The sequence below is a fragment of the Peromyscus maniculatus genome, chromosome X, assembly GCF_049852395.1.
Source record: "Peromyscus maniculatus bairdii isolate BWxNUB_F1_BW_parent chromosome X, HU_Pman_BW_mat_3.1, whole genome shotgun sequence".
Classification (NCBI taxonomy): Eukaryota; Metazoa; Chordata; class Mammalia; order Rodentia; family Cricetidae; genus Peromyscus; species Peromyscus maniculatus.
In genome coordinates, this window is record NC_134875.1 from 2031368 (window position 1) to 2054375 (window position 23008).

The 23008-nt window shown below is 51.1% G+C and overlaps 2 protein-coding genes across 5 annotated transcripts; one reads left to right on the forward strand and one right to left on the reverse strand.

Moving 5' to 3' along the window:
* Window positions 1-3894: 3894 nt before the first annotated feature.
* Arhgap4 (Rho GTPase activating protein 4) lies at window positions 3895-19323 on the forward strand. 3 transcript variants are annotated; one of them, XM_006992460.4, is made up of 22 exons: window positions 4211-4397; window positions 9045-9252; window positions 9330-9492; window positions 9693-9755; window positions 10060-10272; window positions 11218-11346; window positions 11455-11676; window positions 13161-13262; window positions 13434-13625; window positions 13719-13803; window positions 14056-14083; window positions 14247-14349; window positions 15520-15580; window positions 15666-15743; window positions 15824-15958; window positions 16054-16159; window positions 16250-16483; window positions 16559-16626; window positions 16714-16897; window positions 17224-17310; window positions 17840-17939; window positions 18891-19323. In XM_006992460.4, the coding sequence occupies exons 1-22, from the start codon at window positions 4331-4333 to the stop codon at window positions 19122-19124; spliced, it is 2862 nt and encodes a 953-aa protein (XP_006992522.1). In that variant the 5' UTR covers window positions 4211-4330; the 3' UTR covers window positions 19125-19323. The 3 variants fall into 3 exon arrangements, with proteins under 3 accessions (XP_076418469.1, XP_006992522.1, XP_042124774.1); XM_042268840.2 differs by having other exon boundaries at window positions 4214-4397; window positions 9021-9252; XM_076562354.1 differs by lacking the exons at window positions 9045-9252; window positions 9330-9492 and having other exon boundaries at window positions 3895-4397.
* A 572-nt stretch (window positions 19324-19895) lies between these two features.
* Window positions 19896-21734, reverse strand: Avpr2 (arginine vasopressin receptor 2). Of its 2 annotated transcripts, none has more exons than XM_006992461.4 (3): window positions 21657-21734; window positions 20424-21308; window positions 19896-20242 (listed from the first exon to the last, which is right to left on the reverse strand). In XM_006992461.4, the coding sequence occupies exons 1-3, from the start codon at window positions 21679-21681 to the stop codon at window positions 20037-20039; spliced, it is 1116 nt and encodes a 371-aa protein (XP_006992523.1). In that variant the 5' UTR covers window positions 21682-21734; the 3' UTR covers window positions 19896-20036. The 2 variants fall into 2 exon arrangements, with proteins under 2 accessions (XP_006992523.1, XP_076418471.1); XM_076562356.1 differs by having other exon boundaries at window positions 19925-20242; window positions 20512-21308.
* Between the last annotated feature and the right edge of the window lie 1274 nt (window positions 21735-23008).

The following is a 23008-nucleotide window of genomic DNA, read 5'->3' on the forward strand; positions in this document are numbered from 1 at the left end:
CTCCCCTGGGTGTCATTGGCGGCCGGTTGAAGTTCTGCTGTCCGCTCCGCCCCTAGTTGGTTAGGTTTCCTGGGCGGAGGGAGGAGCGGTGGAGGGGGAAACCGCAGGCCTGCTAGGCCTGGGGGCCCAGCACTTCCTTTGTTTCAGTGGCATCCGTCTCTTGGAAGCACCGGCTTAGGTGCTTTTGTGAGCTGAGGCTGGAAGGCAGAGGGTGGGGTGGCTGGGATTGACTCTAGGGACGCTGCTCCAGAATGTACCCTCACTGCCTAATCATTTTTTTCTCTCTGGAGCCCCACTGTCCTTAGGGTTCGTGTCATCTCCCTCTGTCCACAGTAGCCAAGCAGTCTGATTACATCAGCCGTGTGGTCATCCCTCAGGACCAAGTGTACATTTTTCCATGTATTTAAAAAGGTCTTTTTTTTTTAACGGTTTTGCGGAGTTGGAGAAATGGGTCAATGGTTAAGAACACTTGTTGCTCTTCCAGATGACCTAGGTTCAATTCCCAGCACCCACATAGCTGTTCACAACTGTCTTTAACTCCACTTACAGTGGATCTGACACCGTCACTCACACAGACACATACATGCAGGCAAAATACCAATGCACATAAGATAAAAATTTAAAAACAAAACAAAACAAAACAGAAAGGGCTCCCAGCACTCCGGAAGACAGAGGCAGGCAGCTCTGAGTGGTTTGTGTTTTGGGTTTCTTTGTGATTTTGTTGTTTTGTTTTTTGAGACAGAGTGTCTCTCCTCTCCTCTCCTCTCCTCCCCTCCCCTCTCCTCCCCTCCCCTTCTCCCCTCCCCCCTCCCCTCCCCTCCCCTCCTCTCCCCTCCTCTCCTCTCCCCTCTCCCCCTCCCCCTCCCCTCCCCCTCTCTCCCCCTCCCCCTCCCTCTCCCTCTCCCCCCTCTCTCCCTCTCCCCTCTCCCTCTCCCCCTCCCCCTCCCTCTCCCTCTCCCCCCCTCTCCCTCTCCCTCTCCCTCTCCCTCTCCCTCTCTCTGCTACCATCTGGCAGCTCTGAGTATTTTATTTTTTCTATAGGTTCTGATAAGTGCATAAAGTCAAATATGTTGACCATTATGGTTTCATGTTGAATATAAACAGTTGGATTTCTGACTGGTCTGCATAGTGACACCCTGCCAGAAATAATCCTGTAGATCTAGCTTTTTAAAAAAAATATTTTTTTAGAGTTTTGGTTTTTTTTTTTAGATTTATTTATTTATTATGTATACAGTGTTCTGTCTGCACGTATCCCTGTAGGCCTGAAGAGGGCACCAGATCTCATTATAGATTGCTGTGAGCCACCATGTGGTTGCTGGGAATTGAACTCAGGACCTTTGGAAGAGCAGACGGTGCTCTTAACCGCTGAGCCATCTCTCCAGCCCCTTTAAAAAATATTTAAGAGCTCTCTTTTTAAATATTTATTTTTATTTTTGTGTCTATGTGTGTTTGTGTGTGTGTGTTCCCTCAGAGTACAGAAGAGGGCATTAGATCCCCTAGAAGTGAAGTATTACATAGTTGTGAGCTGCCTTTGGAATCTAAGAACTTTGTCCTCTGGAAGAGCTCTTAACTACTTTGGAACCATCTCCATTGCCTATCTTTTTTGGGTTTTATTTTTGTTTGTTTTGACAAAGTCTCCATATATAACCCTGATCTCTGCCTCTAGGTGAGCATCACCTCACCCAGCTTATCTCATTTTTGAGATAGGGTTTCATTCTGTAGCTTATAAGGGCTGGCCTGGAAGTCACCCTGCAACCCTGGCTTGCCTCTGAACCACCACTCACCAACTCTCACCCTGCCCTGCAGGTTTTGGAGTCTTAAAGCAGGAGCTAGCCAGGTGAGGTGGTGGTGCATGCCTTTAGACTCAGCACTGGGAGGCAGAAGCAAGCAGATCTCTATGAATTCAAGGCCAGTCTGGTCTACATAGCAAGTTCCAGTCTGACCACAGCAAATGAATGAGATCCTGTCTCAAAAAGCCAAAAAGAAGGGAGCTGAGGAGAAGGTTCAGTGGTTAAGAGCACTTGTTTTTCAGAGGATCAATTCAATTCCCAGCACCCACTTGGAGGTTCACAATCATCTGTAATTCCAGTATCTAGTATCTGAGACCTTCTGGTCTCCATGGGCACCAAGCGCGCGTGCCTCCCCCCCCCCCACACACATTGCACATATAAAAGCAAAATACATAAAATTAAGTGAATATAAATCTAATAAGATTTTTTTAAGCCAAAAAGGAATAGGCCAGGTGTGCTGGCACATGCCTTTAATCCCAGCACTCAGGAGGCAGAGGCAGGCTAATTACTGTGAGTTCAAAGCCAGCCTGGTCTACATGGTGAGTTCCAGGACAGCCAGGGCTACAGAGTGAGACCCTGTCTCAAAAAAAACAAAAAAGGGGGAACATGAGCTAAAGATACAAAAAGCAGTTTCACTCATGGCTTTAGATGCCAAACAAGTGTCCTAAGAGCCAGGGCAATCACTCAACTTTTCTATTTTGCCTTTCATTCAGTTTCATGCCAAGGGACTGAATGGGGCACCATTCAGATTCCTGGAGGAAGGACTGAGAACATTGGAAGGTCAGTTCAGTGGCCATTTCTTATGTGCCTGATTTCTGAATCCTGCCCTGGCTGGGCTCTGCTGGGTGGATGAAGGACTTCTGAGGATTAGTCAAGGCTCAGATAGAATGGAAGGCAGGTAGGGTGGGTTGCTTTGACAAATAAGGGGACTTGTGTGAGGCACTGTTGGAATGTGTCTCCTGACAAAGCAGCTCACATGGATGCATGCCCATTCATGTGTTGTGAGAAGACATACAAGCTTGCTTGACTTGATGGAGGATTCCAACATTGCTACTTCTGATACCAGCTTCTGGAAGTCCAAGACTTGGGCCTGTCAACTTCTAGCTAGCTTCCAGGCCTTTTCTTCAAGGCTCTGTGAGCACCTGGCAGCATCTTAGAGAAAGGCTTCGTTACTAAGAGCAAGTAGAGACCAAGAACTTAGGGAGTAAGTATTCTTTCTGGCCAAGAAAGTTGATTGCACACAATTGAAGAGCCAGAATAGTCTCCCCCTCCTGCCAGAACTCCAGGTCAGTGTCATATGTGTTCACATGCACTTTGATATCCATTTGTGCATGTACAGGTCTGGACTCCTTTTGTATTTTAGTACCTAAGTTCCTTGCCTTTCTCTTACTATCTGTATGCCCCACCCAGGGCCTTCTCTCCATTGAACTGAAGACAGGTGGATTGTCATCTGCCTCCTGCCTTCACAACTGAGTAGAAAAGCCTAGTGTGATTGTACATACCTGTAATTCTTGTACTTGGCAGAGGCAGAAAGATTGCCTCAAGTTTGAAGCCAGCCTGGATTGTGTAAGGAGTACCAGGCCAACCAAGGCTACAGAGTGAAGCCCTATGAATGAGACCCTATCTCAAAACTTGTAATACAAAACATCACAAATTGACTGATGAGTAGGTTTTGCCCTCTGGCTTAGAGTTGGTGGGGGTGGGGCAAATCCCCTTTATCCATAGATAAAAGAGGCAATAGGAATTGCTCCAAGGCTGTCTCAGAGTATAGGTCCCTACAGGTGCAAGATGCAAGGGAAAAGAGACAAAAAGAGTCTCTTCCGGCAGCAGGAAGTGGTAACTACCTATGGGGAAATGAGGCTAGTTCTTTCCTTTGGTGCTAAGTAGAAGGGGAACTGTAGCTGAACACTATTCCTCCCCCTCGGGGCCCAGAAGGAACACAGGCCTGCAGTTCTCTGGGGAACTTCCCATTAGCTATCAGGGCTCCCTTAGGCCTCAGTCAGGGCTGTGACTCCGGGAAGGAGGATGGCATCTGATGTTCAGGGAGGCTGGGGGAGTGAGGCCATCTAGGGGCAGTCTTGGGACTGGAGCAGCTATGGCGCCAATGTCCACTAGTATTGAGGGCCAGTGGGCACAGGGGTGTGGTCTGACTTTGGGGACCACAGATAGCTTTGTGCAGATGGTGAGGAACAGCAATAGGTGGCCCCAGGCATGATGGGGCTCTCTTGCTTTGGCTGCTTGATGCTGAATCTTAGGGCTCAAGGTGATCTATGTAGAGGAGCAGAGCAAGACAGCCTGCCTCAAGAGCCGTGTGTTGGGAAGGGGCGCCTTGTCCTTAAGAGGCCCACTCAAGCAGCAGGCAGCGCTTGGTCCTGGTCGCCCCGCCCCTCCGGGGGACCGTGCTGGGGGCGGGGCGAGACGGGGCAGGGCGGAGCTGGCGGACTGTGCTGGCCTTGGCGCCCCTGGTCCCTGTGCTCCGCGGTCTCGCTTTGCCGCCGCGTGGAAGCATCGGGACTCGAAGGCGCACTGAGCCCTCGACCATGGCGGCGCACGGGAAGCTGCGGCGGGAGCGGGGGCCGCAGGCTGAGTATGAGGCACAAGTCAAAGGTGAGAGGGCGCTTCAGGCCTGGTTTACCGCGTAGACCCCCGAGTGCCCGCTGCTGAACCTCAGATATCCCCGGAACGGGGTGGAGGAGGGAGCACAGGCCCTGCTTCTTGGAGCCTTTGGCCTCAACTGCCTGCCCATGCCCTTCCTCCCGCCTCTGTACTCAACTTGGCTCGCCTGCTGCTCACTCAGGCAGCAATGACTCTGGTAGCCTGAGGGAAGGGCAGACTGAGAGGGTGGCTTTCTAGCTGGATGTAATGGGCCGCCTTGACTTTGCTGGTGGCCTGACACCTCACTCTTAACACCACTAGAATCCATGAAGCCTTAGCACCTTCACCTCCCTTTGGCACTTAAATTGCTTGCGGATTAGGGTTGTTGGCCCTGGGTCAAGTTGAAAGACTGAATGTGGGTTAGAGAAATTCAGCTGGACTGACTTTACAGCCTTAGGATATTAGACCTCTGGATTCTGGCAAACAGGTCGATGCAAATCACATGCAAATAAGCTTTGTAAGTTCTTAGCTGACAGCTTCATTTCTTCAGGGTGTGGTAGGTAACTCTTGCACAGGAAAGGAGGCAGCATCTAACTGCCCCTCCCCCAGTTTCTTGTTGCCTCCTGATATCTTGACGCCCATTACCACTCTTTTTTTTAACCTGTTGTGGATACAAGCTCAGAGAAGCAGTGTCACATAGCACAACAGCTCCCAAGAAGAGGAATAAAATGACCATTGGAGTTTTCCAACCTGTAGGTGCAATTCCAATGTTCTTATTTGGTGCAAGCAACTTATACCAAAGTGTGCCTTAGTGATGTGTTGCTGCTATAGTGGTGAGCATAGCTGCCTTTGAAAGTTTGACCCAGTCCTCATCTTGGTGTCCAGAGCCAGCTTGAGGTGACTGCAGAGGGTGAGCCAGCAGGTGGAGACAAAGATCCTATCCTACTTCCTCAAAATGTTGAGAAGCAGCTGGGAGGTAGTGGTGCATGCCTTATAATCCCAGCACTCTGGGAGACAGAGGCAGGTGGATCTCTGAGTTCAAGGCTAGCCTGTTCTAAAGAGTGAGTTCCAGGACAGCCAGGGCTACAGAGAAACCCTGTATCAAAAAAAAAAAAAAAAACACAACACAAACAAAAAAACAACATTGTCATGAAGCCCAAGGACCTTGAAAAGTCTTCAATCACTTCAATCAGCAAACACACGTCAGTTAGTTCTCACCAAGAAACTGAAGTTTGGCACAAGACTGTCTTTAAGATAGCCCTTGCTCATTCAGAGTGTCTAGCTTTTGTGGCTTTTATTTCTCATGGCCCTCCCTCAAAGAAAGGAAAAAAGGTCTTCCGATTATGCTGGAACAGGAGCACTGTCTTCAGACTTTAAATTCTGAAAGGTCAGCATAGTCGCGGTTTGGAGGCCATCTATTCTACTCCACTGGTCAGCAGAAGTGAGAGTGAATGCCTGACTCACAGGAAGTGCTGGAGGGGCCTGGGTCCCAGCTTTGCAATGCAAATATGCAGGATTTCTCACTCGTTTTTGCCAGCAGTTCTTTTGTTTGTTTGTTTGGGTGGGCGGGACTGGAGCTTGGTTTGTAGCTCAGGCTAGTCTTGAACTCATTATTTTACTCAAGCTGGTCTGTAACTTGCAGCATCCTCTGCCTCAACCTTCCAGGGCTGGGATGGCAAGCCTGTGCCACCACACTCAGCTGCCAGATTTTTTTTTTTTTAACATGTTTTGCTCTAGACTCTGGGAATACTTTATTGTATAAAAGAGAAGCAGTCCTTCTTGGTGGTTCATAGGCCTGAGGAGAGAAAAATTGTACACAGTTGATTTCATGTATGATGATAACTACTGCAAAGGACAGCCAAGGTGCCAAGAGCACATGGGGGCTAGACAAGGGCCAGAGCTAGTTTGGTAGAGATCTCTTTGAGCTGAGATCTGAAAGCTCTGCCATGGCACAGCCTGGAGTCTTGGGGCAGCAGTTTCCTGCCTTTTGTGGACCTCAGATGCAATTGGCTTGCAATCTATAGCTCTGTGACACCGGCTGGTGTGCATGTTCAGACCGGAAGTGCTATTGCTACTGGTGAAGAACCCATACAATACTGTGGTCTGCTGATGCACTTAGCATTGTGCAGCTGTAATAGGTCCCTCCTTGGCAGCACATCCTTTTTGGAGGGCAGGTCAACCTACAAGGAAGGCCTTGCTGGGGACTCTTGAGACCCTGCTTGGAATGAACTTAAATTGCCATTCTTCAAAACCTTTAGTCTCATTTAATAGAGACTCCCCTAATTGAAGTCAGCAGCATTAACACTCATCCTAATGAGTGGCTGGCTGGCATACACCACTTCAACCACAGGAGGCTGGTGACAGCGACACTTGGTATTGTGGGCTTTGCTTTGGCTTCAGTGTTGGGGATTTGCGCGCGCGCGCACACACACACACATACACACACTCCCTTCTGCCTGACTTGTCCCCATGGTAGAAATTTAGCAATTCCAGTGACCAGGTTAAGAAGCACACCCCAAGAGAGTCCAGTGTGTAGGGTAGAAGGCTGATGAGTAGGTCATGCAGGCAGCTGGATCTGGAGCACCTGGACTCAGGAAAAGAAGTCTGAGAGCAGGCAGGGAACATACTGAGAAAGGAAATGAGAAGGGGACATGGGGAGGTCTGGGCAGGAGATACCTAAGGAGGCCTTTCATCTCATAGCCCTAGGAAAGTCACTGTCAAGACAAAAGTCCACCCATTTTGATCTCGTCACAGTGTATTTCTATTGAACAGCTATCTCTGGGGCTTGCCTTTCAGACTGGCTCCCAGTACCCACCATATTTTCCTTAGACAAGTGTAGTAGCTGCCCCTTGGGCTCTACACAGTAGCCAGAGGGACCCTGAAAATGAAACGAGTCCACAGGGCTCTACCCCCTGGCTTGCCTTTTCCTGGGCATTCAGCTGGAATCCTGGACCACAAGTTTTTGGTCATCTGCTCCCCTCCCCTCCTTCCAGATTCCTCCCCCTTGCTTTGTTTGTTTGTTTGTTTGTTTGTTTGTTTTTGAGACAGGGTTTCTCTGTTGTAACAGCTCTGGCTGTCCTAGAACTAGCTCTATAGACAAGGCTGGCCTCAAACTCATAAAGATCCCCCTGTCTCTGCCTCCCGAGTGCTGGGATTAGAGGTGTGTACCACCACTGCCTGGCTCCCCCTTGCTTTTTGTATACTTTTGTTTTTGTTTTTGTTTTTGTTTTTGAGACAGGGTTTCTCTGTGTAGCTTTGCGCCTTTCCTGGAACTCACTTGGTAGCCCAGGCTGGCCTCGAACTCACAGAGATCCGCCTGGCTCTGCCTCCCGAGTGCTGGGATTAAAGGTGTACGCCACCACCGCCCGGCATATACTTTTTTAAAAATATATTTTATTTTATTTATTTTATTTTATTTTATTTTATTTTATGTACATTTGTGGTCTTGCCATGGGTGTCGGAGTCCCCTGAAACTGGAGTTACAGACAGGTGTGAGCTGCCATGCAGTTGCTGGGAATTGAACTCGGGTCCTCTGGAAGAAGAGTTAGCACTCTTAACCCCTGAGCCATCTCTCCAGCCCTTGTATACTTTTTTTAAGGCAGTGTCTCCTGTAGCCCAGGCAAGCCTCAAAGATGTAGCCAAAGATGATCTTGAATTTTGGATATTCCTGCTTGTACTTTCTGAGTATTGGTATTACTGATGTGCACCACCACACTTGGCCTGTGTGTGCATCTTATAAGTACCAATCATTGCTCCTGGTCATTCTACCATGGCTCTCTTCCCAATCTACCATGGCTCTTTTCCCGTGCTATCTGTCCCCCACTATGGTCCCAACTCCAACGGAGCAGGCACTGTGTCTAGAATATGCCTGGAATGAAATAGATGTGAAGTCACCATTCCACTAAATGAAGAAATCAATTAGTGTTCTGCTCTAAGGATATGGCTGAAGACCTATCTGTGGACATCCTGCTTTCTAGATGCCAAGACAGTGTGTCTTTTTGTTTGATGTATTGATACGTGGGTTGTGGTGCTCATCTGGGTCTTTGGTCTGGGGATGTGGGGCATAATGTTGCTAGCAGCTTGCAAGACAGGCAGCTTTTGCTTGAGATATGGGTGAGGGAAGTATTGCTAAATCAAGCCAGAGATAAGATGTCAAAAGGCCTGTGGTGGTGTGGGGCCCTCAGCTATGACTCCCCTGTAAGATAGAGGGAAAAACTCTGGGGTGGGTAACTGCCAGTAGAAAACAACAAACAGAAAACTTAGTCCAGCTCCTCTGTCCCTTCACTTTATCAACCTTTACCAGAACACTATGGGACCAGTTTGACCTGGCCTGAAGTCCCTGAAAGCTTGGCAGAGTGCCACAGCAGTCCTGCCCCTGAGCAGCTTCTTGTCTCTGTTTAGAAGCCACAGCAGAGTTTTCTGCCTCAGGGCCCTTCCCAAGTGCACAAGGGCTGCTGAGCCTGGGTACCTTGCTTCAGGGCACCCTTCTTTCTTCTGCATTTAGTTCCAGATTTTAGCTCAGTCAGGTGCCAAGGAACCTTTGGTGTGGACAGGATGACTGTCTGTCTGTCTGTCTGTCTTTGCCTCCCTTACCTCTTACTGGCCTGGTTGGTTCACACCGTGCATATCGGCCAGGCCTGAACCGAGGTCCCCTTACAGAGATGCGCTCACAGTTGAGTGAGCAGCTCCGTTGCCTGGAGCTTCAGGGAGAGCTGCGGCGAGATTTGCTGCAGGAGCTAGCTGAGTTCATGCGGCGCCGGGCAGAGGTGGAGCTGGAGTACTCTCGGGGCCTGGACAAGTTGGCTGAACGCTTTGCCAGCCGCAGTGGTCGCCTGGGGGGCAGCAGCCGGGAGCAGCAAAGCTTCCGGTAGGTACCACACTGGCAGCAGTGCCTTGCAGGGCCTAAGACCTAGGCTCCCTGGTCTGAGTATTCCTCTGCTACAGGAAGGAGCCGACTCTCCTGTCACCCTTGCACTGCTGGTCTGTGTTGCTGGAGCACACACGGCAGCAGAGTCGAGAAAGTGCCGCCCTCAGCGAGGTGCTGGCTGGGCCCCTGGCTCAGCGCCTGAGTCATATTGCTGAGGATGTGGGACGCATAGTCAAAAAGGTAGGGTAACACAAGTTGTGGAGGGCCTCAGGATGTAACAAAGCCCATGGGGATCTATCTGGAGGTACTGTGGTTAAGAGGCATGGGGGGCCAGGTGGAAGTTGCAGCTCAAGGTTGGCTTGTACCAATCTCAGGTGGGATGGGTTGTCACAGGATGGTGGGAGGCAATGCTATGGTCACACATACCCCTTCATCTCTAGAGTAAGGACCTGGTGCAGCAGCTTCAGGATGAGCTCCTGGAGATGGTCTCAGAACTCCAGACAGTAAGCAGGACCCACTGTGTGCTGATCAGGGGGAAGCAGGAACAGTCCCATGCCATTGCATCTCCCAGTGAGGCTCAAGAGAATGGGTGCTCAGGGATGATGACCTGAGCCCTGCGGGGGGGGGGGGGGGGGGGGGGGCGGCAACGGACACAGCAGGCCTCTATGCTCTGGGGACAGAGTGGTTAGATGACAACATACTTAGGTGAAATGGCCCAACCCTCAGATCTGAATCCCAGGGGCGCTAAGGGGTACTGTTCCTGGTCATGACCTTCAGCAGGGCTTCCTTTCCTGGGCTTCCCTGCAGACCAAGAAGACGTATCATGTGTACCACTTGGAGAGCATGAATGCTGAGAGCAAACTCCGGGAAGCTGAGCGGCAGGAGGAGAAGCGATCAGGCCGGAATGCCCTGTCCACCAGCACTGCTGCCTCTGCCAGCACCACGACTACTGTCACCACCACTGAGACAGGGCCCCTACGAAAGAGCTCTCTCAAGAAAGGAGGGCGGCTAGTGGAGAAGGTGGGCCTGGAAAGCTATGGGCCCCCTCTCTGTCCAGCTCGGACGGCTCTGGCCTTTGTCCAGGGGGCCTTTCTTTCTATAAGCTCTTGGCTGTCCCTGGGGCAAAAGTGTGGGGGAAGAACCATAGGCCTCTAGCAAGATTTTTTTTCTTCCTGGTCAGACCTGATAGCTCTGAGATGTAGAAAGACAATGCTACAGAGACTTCAACAGACCTGAAAGATAGGGAAAGAAAGACACAGTGAAAGATTGATTCTATCACATTATGCTCCAAGCATGTTGTCCCACAGCCCTGCTAGAGCACAGAGCTGTAGTACTCTAAGCCTGGATGACTTTTTCCTAGCTAGCTTTTAGGAGTTTTTAGGAACACAAGAACTCGGGATGAGTAAGACTGGGTGCCATTCCGGGAGAAGCATTCAAGGGGACCCCATGGAAAGAATGGAGAGGCTCCAAGCTAAGTGGGGCTTAGAGCAATGGCTTTTGTTTTGTGCCACCCCCATGTGGAGCCTAAGTGGCTTTCTCATACTTTTTCCTAGTTCATACCTCTGTCACAGGGTCTGAATATGAATGCCTTTTATTTAGCCATCTGTTTCTATGTGTCCTACTTCTACTTCTTTGGAGAATGACGGTGAGGCATGTTGGGGACTCAAACCAAGGTAAGGGCGGGGGTGAGGGGATCAGCCCTTGCCAAGAGATCAAAAGTAGCCAGTTAAGACCTAGGGAGTCAAGACAGGTTCTGGGAGTTGTGTAGGAGACTCTTCACAGTAGCACTGAGCACTGAGGGTGCACCAAGGGTTGGTGTGTGGCAGCATAAAGAAGTGCGTGTCAAGTTAAGTATGAGGGACTGTGGCACATTGGGCATGCTTGTTGGCAGAAGGAATGTGAAAAAGTAGAGATAAGAGTGGGCTCCATATGGGTGACCCTGGTGTGCCTTGGTGTCTTGAGCAGCGTCAGGCCAAGTTCTTGGAGCACAAACTTAACTGCACTAAGGCCCGAAACGAGTACCTGCTCAGCCTGGCCAGTGTCAATGCCGCTGTCAGCAACTACTACTTGCATGATATCTTGGACCTCATGGATGTAAGTCCTGTGTGGGCAGGCAAGTGGACCTTGGTATTGGAGCTTAAATGCTTGGAGCCGTTGGCTCTGGCTTCAGGCCCACAACAGTGTCTGTTTGCTTCTTCCCAGTGCTGTGACACAGGTTTCCACTTGGCCTTGGGGCAGGCCCTCCGGAGCTACACAGCTGCTGAGAACCGCACCCAAGCCTCCCAGATGCAGGGATTGGGCAGCCTGGAAGAGGCCCTGGAGGCCCTAGATCCTCCAGGGGACAAGGCCAAGGTGGTTGAGGTTCATGCCAGGGCCTTCTGTCCCGATCCACACTTTGACTACCAGCCCCATGAAGGTGATGAGGTGAGGGTTAGTTTATTCCACCCCCTACTCCTGCTATCCTTAAAGCCCAAGCATGATTTCGAAGGGCTTCACATTCTCTGGACTTAATGCTAATGTGGGTCAGTCACATAATTTACACTTTGCTAAAACAAAACAAACAAGAAATTCTAGGATGCTGAAGGTCCTTATTTCTCAGCTCTTTAATGCATGGCCTCTGGCCCATTAGAACAGTTTGCTGTGGCAGTTCACTTAGGGGGCTGCCATCAAACACAGTGCAACCACAGCAGTCCAGATGGCTGTCCATACACTATTCGTTGAAAACTCTTTGTAGCCATATATGGTAGTGCATGTCAGTCATCCTAGCACTGGGGAAATGAAGGCAAAAGGATTACCCTAAGTTTAAGGCTAGCCTGGACTACATAATGAAACCCACAGCTTGGGCTTCAGTGTAAAAACCTGTCAACAAACAGACAAACTGACACCACCACCAACAAATTTCATAATAAACACTTGGGAGGAAATATAGCATGCAGAATAATTTCTTCTTTCCTTCCTTTGGATGTTTTTGTTTTGTTTTGTTTTTTTGATTTTTCAAGACAGGGTTGCTTTGTTTTGTTTTGTTTTGTTTTGTTTTTTTTCAAGACAAGGTTTCTCTGTGTAGCTTTGCACCTTTCCTGGATCTCGCTCTGTAGACCAGACTGGCCTCAAACTCACAAAGATCCTCCTGGCTCTGCCTCCCAAGTGCTGGGATTAAAGGTGTGCACCACCACCACCACCACCACCACCACCACCACCACCACCACCACCACCACCACCACCACCACCACCACCACCACTGCCCGGCAGGGTTTCTTTATGTAACAGCCTGGCTGTCCTGGAACTTGCTTTGTAGACCAGGCTGGCCTCGCACTCAGAGATCTGCCTGCCTCTGCCTCCCAAGTGCTGGGGTTAAAGGCGTGCACCACCACCACCTGGCATACGGCATCACTTCTTTCTTTCTTTCTTTCTTTCTTTCTTTCTTTCTTTCTTTCTTTCTTTCCTTCCTTCCTTCCTTCCTTCCTTCCTTCCTTCCTTCTTTCTTCCTTTCTTTCTTTCTTTCTTTTTGGTTTTCAAGACAGAGTTTCTCTGTGTAGCCCTGGCTGTTCTGGAACTCTCTCTGTAGATCAAGCTGGCCTTGAATTCACAGAGATCTGCCTGCCTCTGCCTCCTGACTGCTGAGATTAAAGGTGTGCACCACCACATCAGGCATACAGCATCATTTCTAACCTGACATCTGTCCTCATCTCATAAACTTTTAGAGTAGAGTGCTTACCTAGCATGCATGAAGAAGCCCTTGGTTCTATTCCCAGCACTTCATAAACCTGGCATGGTGGCAAATGCCTCTCATCCTAGCACTCAGGAGTTGGAGGCAAGCAACAGAGATGTACCATGTTTCCTCATGCCTATCCTTAATGCCTTGTCTGAGTTCTGTGCCCTGGCCTAGTCCCTGGTACTACCCTCTGCAGGTGGCTGAGATCCAGGTTGAGATGGAACTTCGGGATGAGATTTTGCCCAGAGCCCAAAACATCCAGAGTCGCCTGGACCAAAAGACCATCGAGACAGAAGAGGCATGAATGGCCAAGCCTGGGGTGGGAACAGGCCTTAGAGCTTTTTTCAGCTTCTGCTGCCCTGACAGTTCCTTCCTAGTTGGCAGTAGCTTTTCTTTCCTCTTTCTGCAGATTTAGGCTCCTTTCCTCTCACACTGTCCTCTACTCACTGCCCTGGCACTGTCCCCTCAGGTGAATAAGACACTGAAGGCAACACTTCAGGCTCTGCTAGAGGTGGTGGCATCAGAGGATGGGGACATGCTGGACTCTTTGCAGGCCAGCCCCTCCACTGAGTCCCTCAAGTCCACAAACTCAGACCCGGGCACCCGACAGACAGGCCGAAGACGGAGCCAGCAGCAGGAGACAGAGACCTTCTACATTACGGTGGGGCTGGACAGGTGGAACAAGGCCACAAAGGGCAGCAGAAAGGAGGCTGAGTTGAGGTTCAAACTAGAGACTCTTCTTTGGGTTTTCCAGAAGCTGCAGGAGTATCTGAGTGGTCGGAGCATTCTTGCCAAGCTGCAGGCCAAGCATGAAAAGCTGCAGGAAGCCATACAACGAGGTGGGTCCTGCTCCAGGTACACCCTCTCTAGGACCCAAAGCTGCCCCTGTCCTCCTCCCTCTGATCTGATCCATGCTCCTCCTTGACCAGAGAGGTTGTTTGGCATGCAGGGACTAACCAAGCATAGGTACTGACTTCTCTTCTACCCCTTGATCCTTTTACCATCCTGAGCTTTCAGTCCAAGCCTCCTCTCTCTGGGGTTAATTGAAGATCCCTAGCCTGAGAGACAGACCAATATTTTCTCCTTTCCAGGTAACAAGGAAGGGCGAAAAACATCTTGGTGAGTCCTTGATGAGGTACTGGAATATATAGAGGTCCCCATCTCCCTATTCTTACTGTCTAGCTCTAGCTCTACTGCCAGCACCCTGTGACCTGGCTGGCTTAGGGATGGGAAGACTTCTCCATGGCTTGTTCCCCTAAGAGGAAGTTCCCATTCTTTTCAGGACCCAGTGCACAGAGAGAAAATTCCACAAGAGCGTCCATCCCCTTCCTAGCTCCCAGTGTAACCAGAGACTCTTTGGAGGTGATCTGGAGAAGTTTATCCGGGTATTTGCTTTGCCCCACACTCCAACTCATTGGAGGCCATCCCTGTCCCTTCTGGTCTTTCTCTAGCTTTGGTGGCCCAAGCAACTGCCTAATCCCAGTGTTCTCTAGTCCCAACCTTCCTGGGTGGAGCTCAAGTGCCTCTTCCTATGCAGGCCATTTGCCAGTGCCGCTGAGGTCTCCCTGGGCTTCCCAGTGTCCTGTACACAATTAAAGGGAACTATTTTTTTTTTTGTTACTGTTGTTTGCTTTTTGGTTTTTAAGACAGATTCTCACTCTGTAGAACAGGCTGGCCCCAAACTCACAGAGACCTGCCTGCCTCTGTCTCCCAAGTGCTGGGACTAAAGACATGTGCCACCACCACCTAGCTTTAAAGGGAACTCTTAAACTCAGAAAACCTGGAGCTCCAGGAATTGGGTTCAATTCCCAGTACTCACATGGCAGCTCATAACTGTCTGTACCTCCAGTTCCAGGGGATCCGACACCTTCACACAGACATGAATGCAGGCAAAACACCAATGCACATAAAATCTTTAAAAATTAAATACATACTTGAAAAGAAAAAAAGAAAAGAAAACCTGGGGCTGCAACATTTTTAGGGATAAGATGTCCAGAGTTCCCCCCCTGTGATTAGGATCAGCACAAGATGCTTATAGGCCATACTTCTAGCCCGTATGGCCTTGACAATTCTAAACAGCAAAAAAAGGAATGCAGTGGAGATCTGAAAGAGCCAGGTGTGGCGGTGCAGCCTGTAATCTAGCACTTAATGGTTGGAGGCAGGAGGATCAGGAGATCAAAGCTAGCCTCAGCTACATAGCAAGTTTTAGGCCAACCTGGGGTTAATGAGGTGCTGTCTCAGACAGAAGGGAAGCAAAATAACAGTATCATTTGCAATTGTGCCATTATGTACCTAGAGTATTCATAAGAATCAGACCATTTAAATGAGCAGATATAAGTTTTGCAGTGTTTTGACTGAAAGTCAACACCTGGATTTTGATTGCCTTATTACAGTTGCAACAATTTACAAATAAAAGGTAAAGTGATGGCACCAGCAAATCAGTTTCTTCATGGAGATTCCAATAAACTACACTATAACACTATTAGGAGAAAAGTGATAGAATGACCATAGGACTTGCTGTGTCCTAGTGAAATAAATGTGGTCTCTCTCCCCAGAGCTCAGGCCAACCTGTGCCCGCTGTGGTGGAGAGCTGTATCCGTTTCATTAACGTCCATGGTAAGTGTAGCCTATCTTCTGCCACCCTGGCACTGGGTATTTGTGAGAGAAGGGATTCTGCCTATCAGCTCCTTGTCTTCCATAGGCCTGCAGCATGAAGGCATCTTCCGGGTATCAGGTGCCCAGGCCCGGATCTCTGAGATCCGAGATGCCTTTGAAAGAGGTGAGGACCAATGGATAAGTGTGGCAGTGGCTACAGTAGGCACGGGTAACCTCTTCATTTTACCATGTTACTCTCCACAGGGGAGGATCCTCTGAAGGAAGGTTGTACTGCTCATGACCTAGACTCAGTGGCTGGGGTACTGAAGCTGTACTTCCGGAGCCTGGAGCCCCCACTCTTCCCCTTGGACATGTTTAACGAGCTGCTGGCCTCAGCAGGTGAGGCCTGAGGCCAGCTGGGTAGGAGGACCACCCACTAATGCTAGTGGCTACAACTTTACTCAGTCTGCTCTCTTGGGCTGCCTTGACCACAGAACTGGAGGCTGTGGGTGAGCGGGTGGAGCCTGTGAGCCAACTGCTGTCCAGACTGCCCAGACCCGTGCTAGTAGTCCTGCGATATCTTTTCACCTTCCTCAACCAGTGAGTACTTCTGGGGAGCCAGTTGGCTGTTGGGGGTGAAGGGGTCACTAGTGCTGTAGCTCCCTGCCTATGACCTGTGCATTTCTCCAGCCTGACCCAGTACAGCGATGAGAACATGATGGACTCCTACAACCTGGCTGTATGCTTTGGGCCCACACTGTTGCCTGTGCCTGCTGGGCAGGACCCTGTAGCCTTGCAGGGCCGGGTGAACCAGCTGGTGCAGACTCTTATCCTTCAACCAGCTCGAGTTTTCCCACCCCTGACTATGTTGCCAGGCCCCATCTATGAGAAGTGCATGGCACCACCTTCTGCCAGCTGCCTGGGGTATGCTTTGGGGGCTTCTTGGGGGAGAGGGAATTTAGTGGAGGAAAGCCTGCCTTACTCTGCTTGAAACATCAGGGATGGCCAATTGGAGAACCTTGTTGGGGAGCTGGAGTTGGAAGCTGGGACCACAGCTCAGGAGGATGGTGAGGAGGGATCAAGCAGGGAGGCTCTACCCCATCCTTTACCTGTGTACCCACTCTACCCTCAGCCTGACCGTCTTTTCCTGACAGACCAGGAAGGAGTTGTGGAGGCTGTGGCCTGCTTTGCCTACACTGGCCGGACAGCCCAGGAGCTGACATTCCAGCGAGGTGATGTGCTACGGCTGTATGCTCGGGCATCAAGTGACTGGTGGCGAGGGGAGCATGCTGGTGTGCAGGGACTCATTCCCCATAAGTACATCACACTGCCTGAGGGGTGAGTGAGCTGTAGCCCTGGGGAGGGTCACATTGTATCTGCCTTGGATCCCCTGGCCTGTGATGTTCATAGTTGCTTTTTAGCCCATCCTGAGCATAGAGTCTCCAGGCCTTCTTTCTGGAAGTAGCCACTGTCATTCTGACATGATTAAATAGGACTTGTTCTAACCAAGGTTGCTGCCCTCCCCAACCCTAAAACAGAGTCTATAGGCCTGGGTTGCACCCAAGAACAACTATTCCCAACTCCTTTGATGGAGGAAGGGGACATTGACCTCCAAGCTCCAGCCAGGAAGGATTCCAAAGCAAGCCAGTCTTTTCCCTTCCCAGGGATGAGAAGCAGACAGCTGGTGTGCAGGCCACAGCAGAATCTGTGAGCCATCCAGAGGGCTTCCTGACCTCGGAGTTTACCAATCGGTGAGCCAGGAGAAGACAGGCCTTTGGAAAGACCCCTCAGCCCATGTGTGCTGTTAGAAATAGCAAGCACCATGGGTCAGAGGCTACCTGCACTGTTAAGCTTGAGGATGTGGGCTCAGGCTTTGGCCACATGTGATTGGGGGAGTTGTTGCATAAAGGACACTAAGTGTGGCCGGGCGGTGGTGGCGCACGCCTTTAATCCCAGCACTTGGGAGGCAGAGCCAGGTGGATCTCTGTGAGTTCGAGGCCAGCCTGGTCTCCAAAGCGAGTTCTAGGAAAGGCGCAAAGCTACACAGAGAAACCCTGTCTCGAAAAACCAAAAAAAAAAAAAAAAAAAAAAAAAAAAAAAAGGACACTAAGTGTGGACAGAACAGAGTCATCCTTATTTGTGGCTGGAAGAGGTTCTAGAGGAATTTGGGGACCATGGAGGCTCACCTCTTTCCTTGGCCATACCTAAAAGATGGGCACTGCCAGCTTAGGTCAAGGATTTCCCAGGGTCATTGCCAATCTTCTTATCTATGCCTTGTAGGCTGGAATTAGGCACCCCACCTGAGGCTGTGAGCCCCTCTGGGCACAGACGACACTGTTTGGTCCCCATCTCCCCTGAGCAACATGTGGAGATGGATAAGGTAAGAGCCAGGACTGACTATGGGGCCGGGAAGGGGTGCCTCTTCTACATGGTCTCTGACCTCCCCAAGGTGAAGCTCACTGTTATTGTCCTTGGTCCCAATCCAGGGGCACCTGGTGCCAGCAAGTCAACTCACAATCTAGGGAGGGGCATGGGGACAAGGGGGAAGAGGCGGGGTGGGTGGGACAGGGTTAGGGGCACAGAAGCAGAGATGAGAGAGCAGTAGATCATCAGCCCAGTTGTGGTATGGAACTCACAACACTCTTGAGCTAGAGAGAAGCCAGATTGTTTAGGTTGGTGTGGGCTAGAGGCTCCAGGATAGACTTCAAGGCTGGCACCTAGAGCTAGGCTTAGTTGCTTAGCAAGCCAGGGAGAGTGAAAGGACAGCTGACTGAGGAAGCAAAATAGTCTCAGAACAAGGCTCTGATGAATGCCACAACTTGGGGAGTCCCCTTTATACAGTGGATCCTTTGAGCCCCTATGAACTAAGCAGGAAATCCTTGAAGACAGTTGCTAAGTCTTAGGAAGAGTGTCCCCACTCCTCGGCCTAGGGAGACTAGGGAAGGCTGGTAAACACACAGGAACTAAAGCCTGGCAGCTGGGAGACCCAGGGGAAGACACTGACCCAGGAGTCCCCAGCATGTTGACAGCCCCAGAGACCATAATGGAAGCTGTGATGTCAGCCAGAGAAAGAGTATGGGTGAGAAGAGGGGGAACCCAGGGCTCAGAGGGGCCTTCTCTTCAGAGCCAGACCAAGAAGTTACTGTCTGACAAGCAACACTCAAAGTGACTGGAGGAACATAGTTGGAATGGAGTCGGGGAGGTGGCCTGGAGGCTCAGGCAGTCTCTCCCATGTCCCCTGGAGAAGAGAGCCTGGCTGCGGCTGCGATGTGGTAACCAAGGTCTCAGTTTGGGGAAACTCACTGTGCCCTCCATTTTTCCTTTCTGCTAGGCTGTGGCCCAGAACATGGACGCTGTGTTTAAGGAGCTCTTGGGAAAAGCTGCTGTCCGCCAGGGACATGGGCTAGCATCTACAGCACCCCCCAGTCTAGGAACCCGAAATCTGAAGCCCCTGGCCTGCAGCAGCTTTGGCAAAAACAAAGTTTTCTCCCGGGGCCCCGGGGCTCCAGTTTCCCCCTCAGTCTCCAATCCCCAGGGTCCAGACTCAACTCGCAAGGCGCTCTGAGGCAGCTTCCCTCCAGCAGTCACCAGACCACATCCCCTAGGCCTGTTGCCTCTCCACAGCCCTGCTCTAGGCCTCTTTGAGAAGTAACAAAGGAAGGAGGCTAGAGATAAACCCTTCTGTGCCTTTTCTGGGAAATCTTGGGCTGTGGAAATCTTGGAAGATGGAAGTTGCAGCAATTCATAAAGACCCATGCACTGGTTGCTGTTGTAATAACCTACACTCTGTTTTGTGGGGCTAAACAGGTCAGGTGCAGTACAGCTCTGAGAGCCTACATTGCTAGAGGCCAGATGCCAAGACAGAAGGTTGAACAGCTTCAGCAGCTTCTCTTGGGAAAGAGGGCCCTCTGACATGGCTCGGCCTGTTGTCATTTAGGGACTGCTCACAAAAGTGCAATCTTGGTTGCTCATATCACAGGTTTCCAACCATGTGTATATCTATAGTTGTGGGGGTCCTTGTCTTTATTGCAGCCTCTGTACCCACCATTTACCTGGTCTGAGGAAACCTTTTCCATGTGGAAAATGAATTGCAACTTTTATTAGGAAGATAGGCAGAAGGAATAACAGGAAGTTCTACTAGCCCCATCCTGGTCCTTCCTTCAGCTCCCTGGGACTCCTCTTCACCCACAGGGTATTGCCAGGATAAGACGCACAAGCACCTCTGTTACTGTTCCCCTCCTAGATCTTGAAGCCTCTGCCCCAGTTTGTCCCATGTCCTTTGTCCCATGTCTGGCACAAAGGAGCCAACTTAAGGGTTTCCTTGTAGTCCTGGAACATTCCTTCTTGCATACCTGGGGACAATGAGACCTAGGGAGGACCAAGAACAGCCAAGGTACCCCTCTCTTGGTGCCCCCAGGGCCAACTCCAGACATTCGAGCTACAGTGAGCCTTTGGATGGAAAGAGCCCAGTGAATGCTCAGAAGGGTGTATCCTTGGTCAGAGAAGAGCTGGCCGTGGCACAGGACTCATCTTGATGTCCCAGGCTGGGTGTGATGTGCCTCTGAGCACAGCAAAGCAGGCTACGTAGCTCTGAGGAGACGCTGCTACTGAAGGAAGCATAGATCCAGGGGTTGGTACAGCTGTTAAGGCTAGCCAGCAGCATGAGCAGCACAAAGGGAGGTCCTATGAAGGAGAGAAGAGTCCAGGTTGAAGCTCAGGGTGTCCCTTGCTCACGCTAGCAAGCCATGGGGGCACCACATGTGAACCCACTAGTTGGGCATAAAGGTAGCAAGTGGAGTACTTGGATATGTATGGCCAAGCCCTTACCTCCCTCACCCCCAGCCTTAGCCACACCCACACCCACTTTCCAGTGGAGCCTCTGGGTCCCACGCTGCCCACAGCTGCACAAGGAAGAAGGGTGCCCAGCACAGCACGTAGACAATCACAATCACCAGTGTCATCCTCACAGTCTTGGCCATGGCTGCTGACACATGGGCTCCCTCGATGGGACTGCCTGTCCGGTGCCCTCTGCGGCGCCTCCCTGCTCTCTCAGATGGCCCTGGCACCAGACTGGCATGAATCTCTCGGAAGATAAGAACCTGGCAGGCAGCAATGCCCAGGGCAGGTGCTATAAACACCATCAAGGCAATCCAGGTGACGTAGGCACGAAGGCCCCAGGGCTCTGCAAATCGGGCCCAGCAATCAAACACTCCACTGCCGTTTCCCACATCTCGTTGAGCAAAAATGAAGAGCTGAGGCAGGCTGAGAAGGAGTGAGAAGGCCCAGGCCACCAGCACTGGCCGGTTCCAGCGAGCTCCACCTCCATGGCGATATGCCAGCATAGGGCGGCAGATGGCGCGGTGGCGGTCTAGCGTCATGGCCAGGATCATATAAGAGGAGGCATACATGCCCACCATCTGCAGGTACTTGACGGCCCGACACAGGGCATCAGGACCATGGAAGCGGTCAGTGGCATCCCAGGCCAGCTGGGGCAGCACTTGAAACAGAGCCACAGCCAGGTCAGCTAGGCACAGATGACTGATGAAGACATGCATGGGTGCCCAGCGTCCACGCCGGCCCCGTCGTATTAGGGCTCCCAGCACCAAGCCATTGCTCAAGGCCACAGCCACAAAGACAGTAGAAAGCAGGGCCAGTTCAGCCCGGACTAGCAGTGGGTCTCGGTCATCCAGTAGCTCCTCCTGGCTGCTGTTGCTGGGAGAGCTAGGGGGCGAAAGAGGCCCAGGCACAGCTAGGCAAGGGTGAGAGGGACAAGGGACAAATTAGTGGGGTGCTGTGTATGCTCCCTAGAATGAGGAAGTTCCAATGCTAGGGATGGTGGCCTGTGCAGCTGGTACCTTGAACCCCTTGTTGGTCTTACTGCCCATTTCCTGGCTCCCAGCAAAAGGGACTTCTAAGGAAGTGTGTGGTTTGGGAGGCAGGTAGTGCTTGCCCTTCAACCCCTCCTGACAGCCTGCTACCCATTCACAAGAAGGGAAAGAGGTTCTAGAAAAAGGGCCTTCTCGGCTTCATCCAACCCACCCAGCCCACCTGGCTCATCCAAGCAAGGGTAGCAGAAACCCAGTGGCTGTAACCTTACCAGATATGGTGGACACGAGGAGCATGGTTGGGGTGGCTGCACACTTGTCACGGGGGCCAAGTCAGCCTCCACTCCAGGGTCACTGTACAGGATAGAGGTGCCAGGAGGCAGGTACCTCTCTGAAGGTGCGTTCACAGGATGGAGGTCCAGGCTGTATTTAGGCCTGGGCAGGGAATATAAAGAACAGTCAGACAGAACAACACACAAAACCCAGGTTCCATCCAGGCAGTTCACAAGAGCCTGTGGTGATTAGGCATCAGAGGTAAACACTAAGATTCCCCCTGCCCAAACAGCAGCTTGGGTAGAACCACCATTGGAGGGCTAAGGACTGGACAAGAGAAACCAAGTGTGCTTCTCAAAGCCTTTTTACAGCCCCTTACCTGCTTCAGCTCCTGGGCTTCTGGGCAGCTGGGCAGCAGCGTGAAGGTGGCCCAGTGCTCAGACTGCTCTCCATTGTCGGCCCCGCCCCAACCCAGCCTCAGGGAATGACCTGAACAGGAGACTTCCCCCTCCTCTCCCTCACGCGCCTCCCCTAGCCTCCCGCCTCCCCTGGCCTCCTTCCTCCATCTACCAGGAAGTAAGTTCCTGGCCTCCAATTTCCTTTTCTGCCCCAGGCTTCTTAGGTCAGTCCCCAGGACCACCCTTCTCAAGTCCAGTCCCTATCTTGGTTCAGCAGCAACCTCCATCCTGCCTGCCCCTACCCCACAGGTCCATCTTTCTAGAACATCTGGTATGACAGTGCTGTGAGAAACTATTTAGTACAGCACCTCATCTACTAAGTGGGAAACTGAGGCTGGAGATGGCTGGACCTGACCCAGAATCACTACTTTTTCATGGCAAATCCTTACCTTCTTTACCCAAGCCAGACCCCTTATTTTATCTTCATTTCCTGGTGACAAAGGGCTAAAAGCCTGGGGATGGGAGAACCTCTAAAGACCATTCAAGCCCCTCCTCCTCAATTCGAGTTGGCTGCCCAGAGATGGGGGACAGAAAGGGAAGGAGTGGGGCTAGGGGTAAATCAGAGCTAAATGTGCCCCTATGTGATTCAGCTTCCTCCCCAGGGGCCGGTAGGAGCAACCACCCTTTTCCTCATGCCCCACCTGCAACCACCTGTCCCAGGAGGAAGGCCTTTCAGACTGATCTCCAGTATACGTACCTGTTTCTCTCTCTCTCTTCATACACACACCCTCAAATACATGCTTCTCACAACACGAAGACTCATACATTTGTGCACAAACAGCAGGCTCAGGGATCCAAGTTCCCATGTGAAAGAACCTGAGGAAAGAACTTAGGGACACAGATGTTTAGGACCTTCTATCACCATCACCCACATACCTGACTCCTGCCACCTG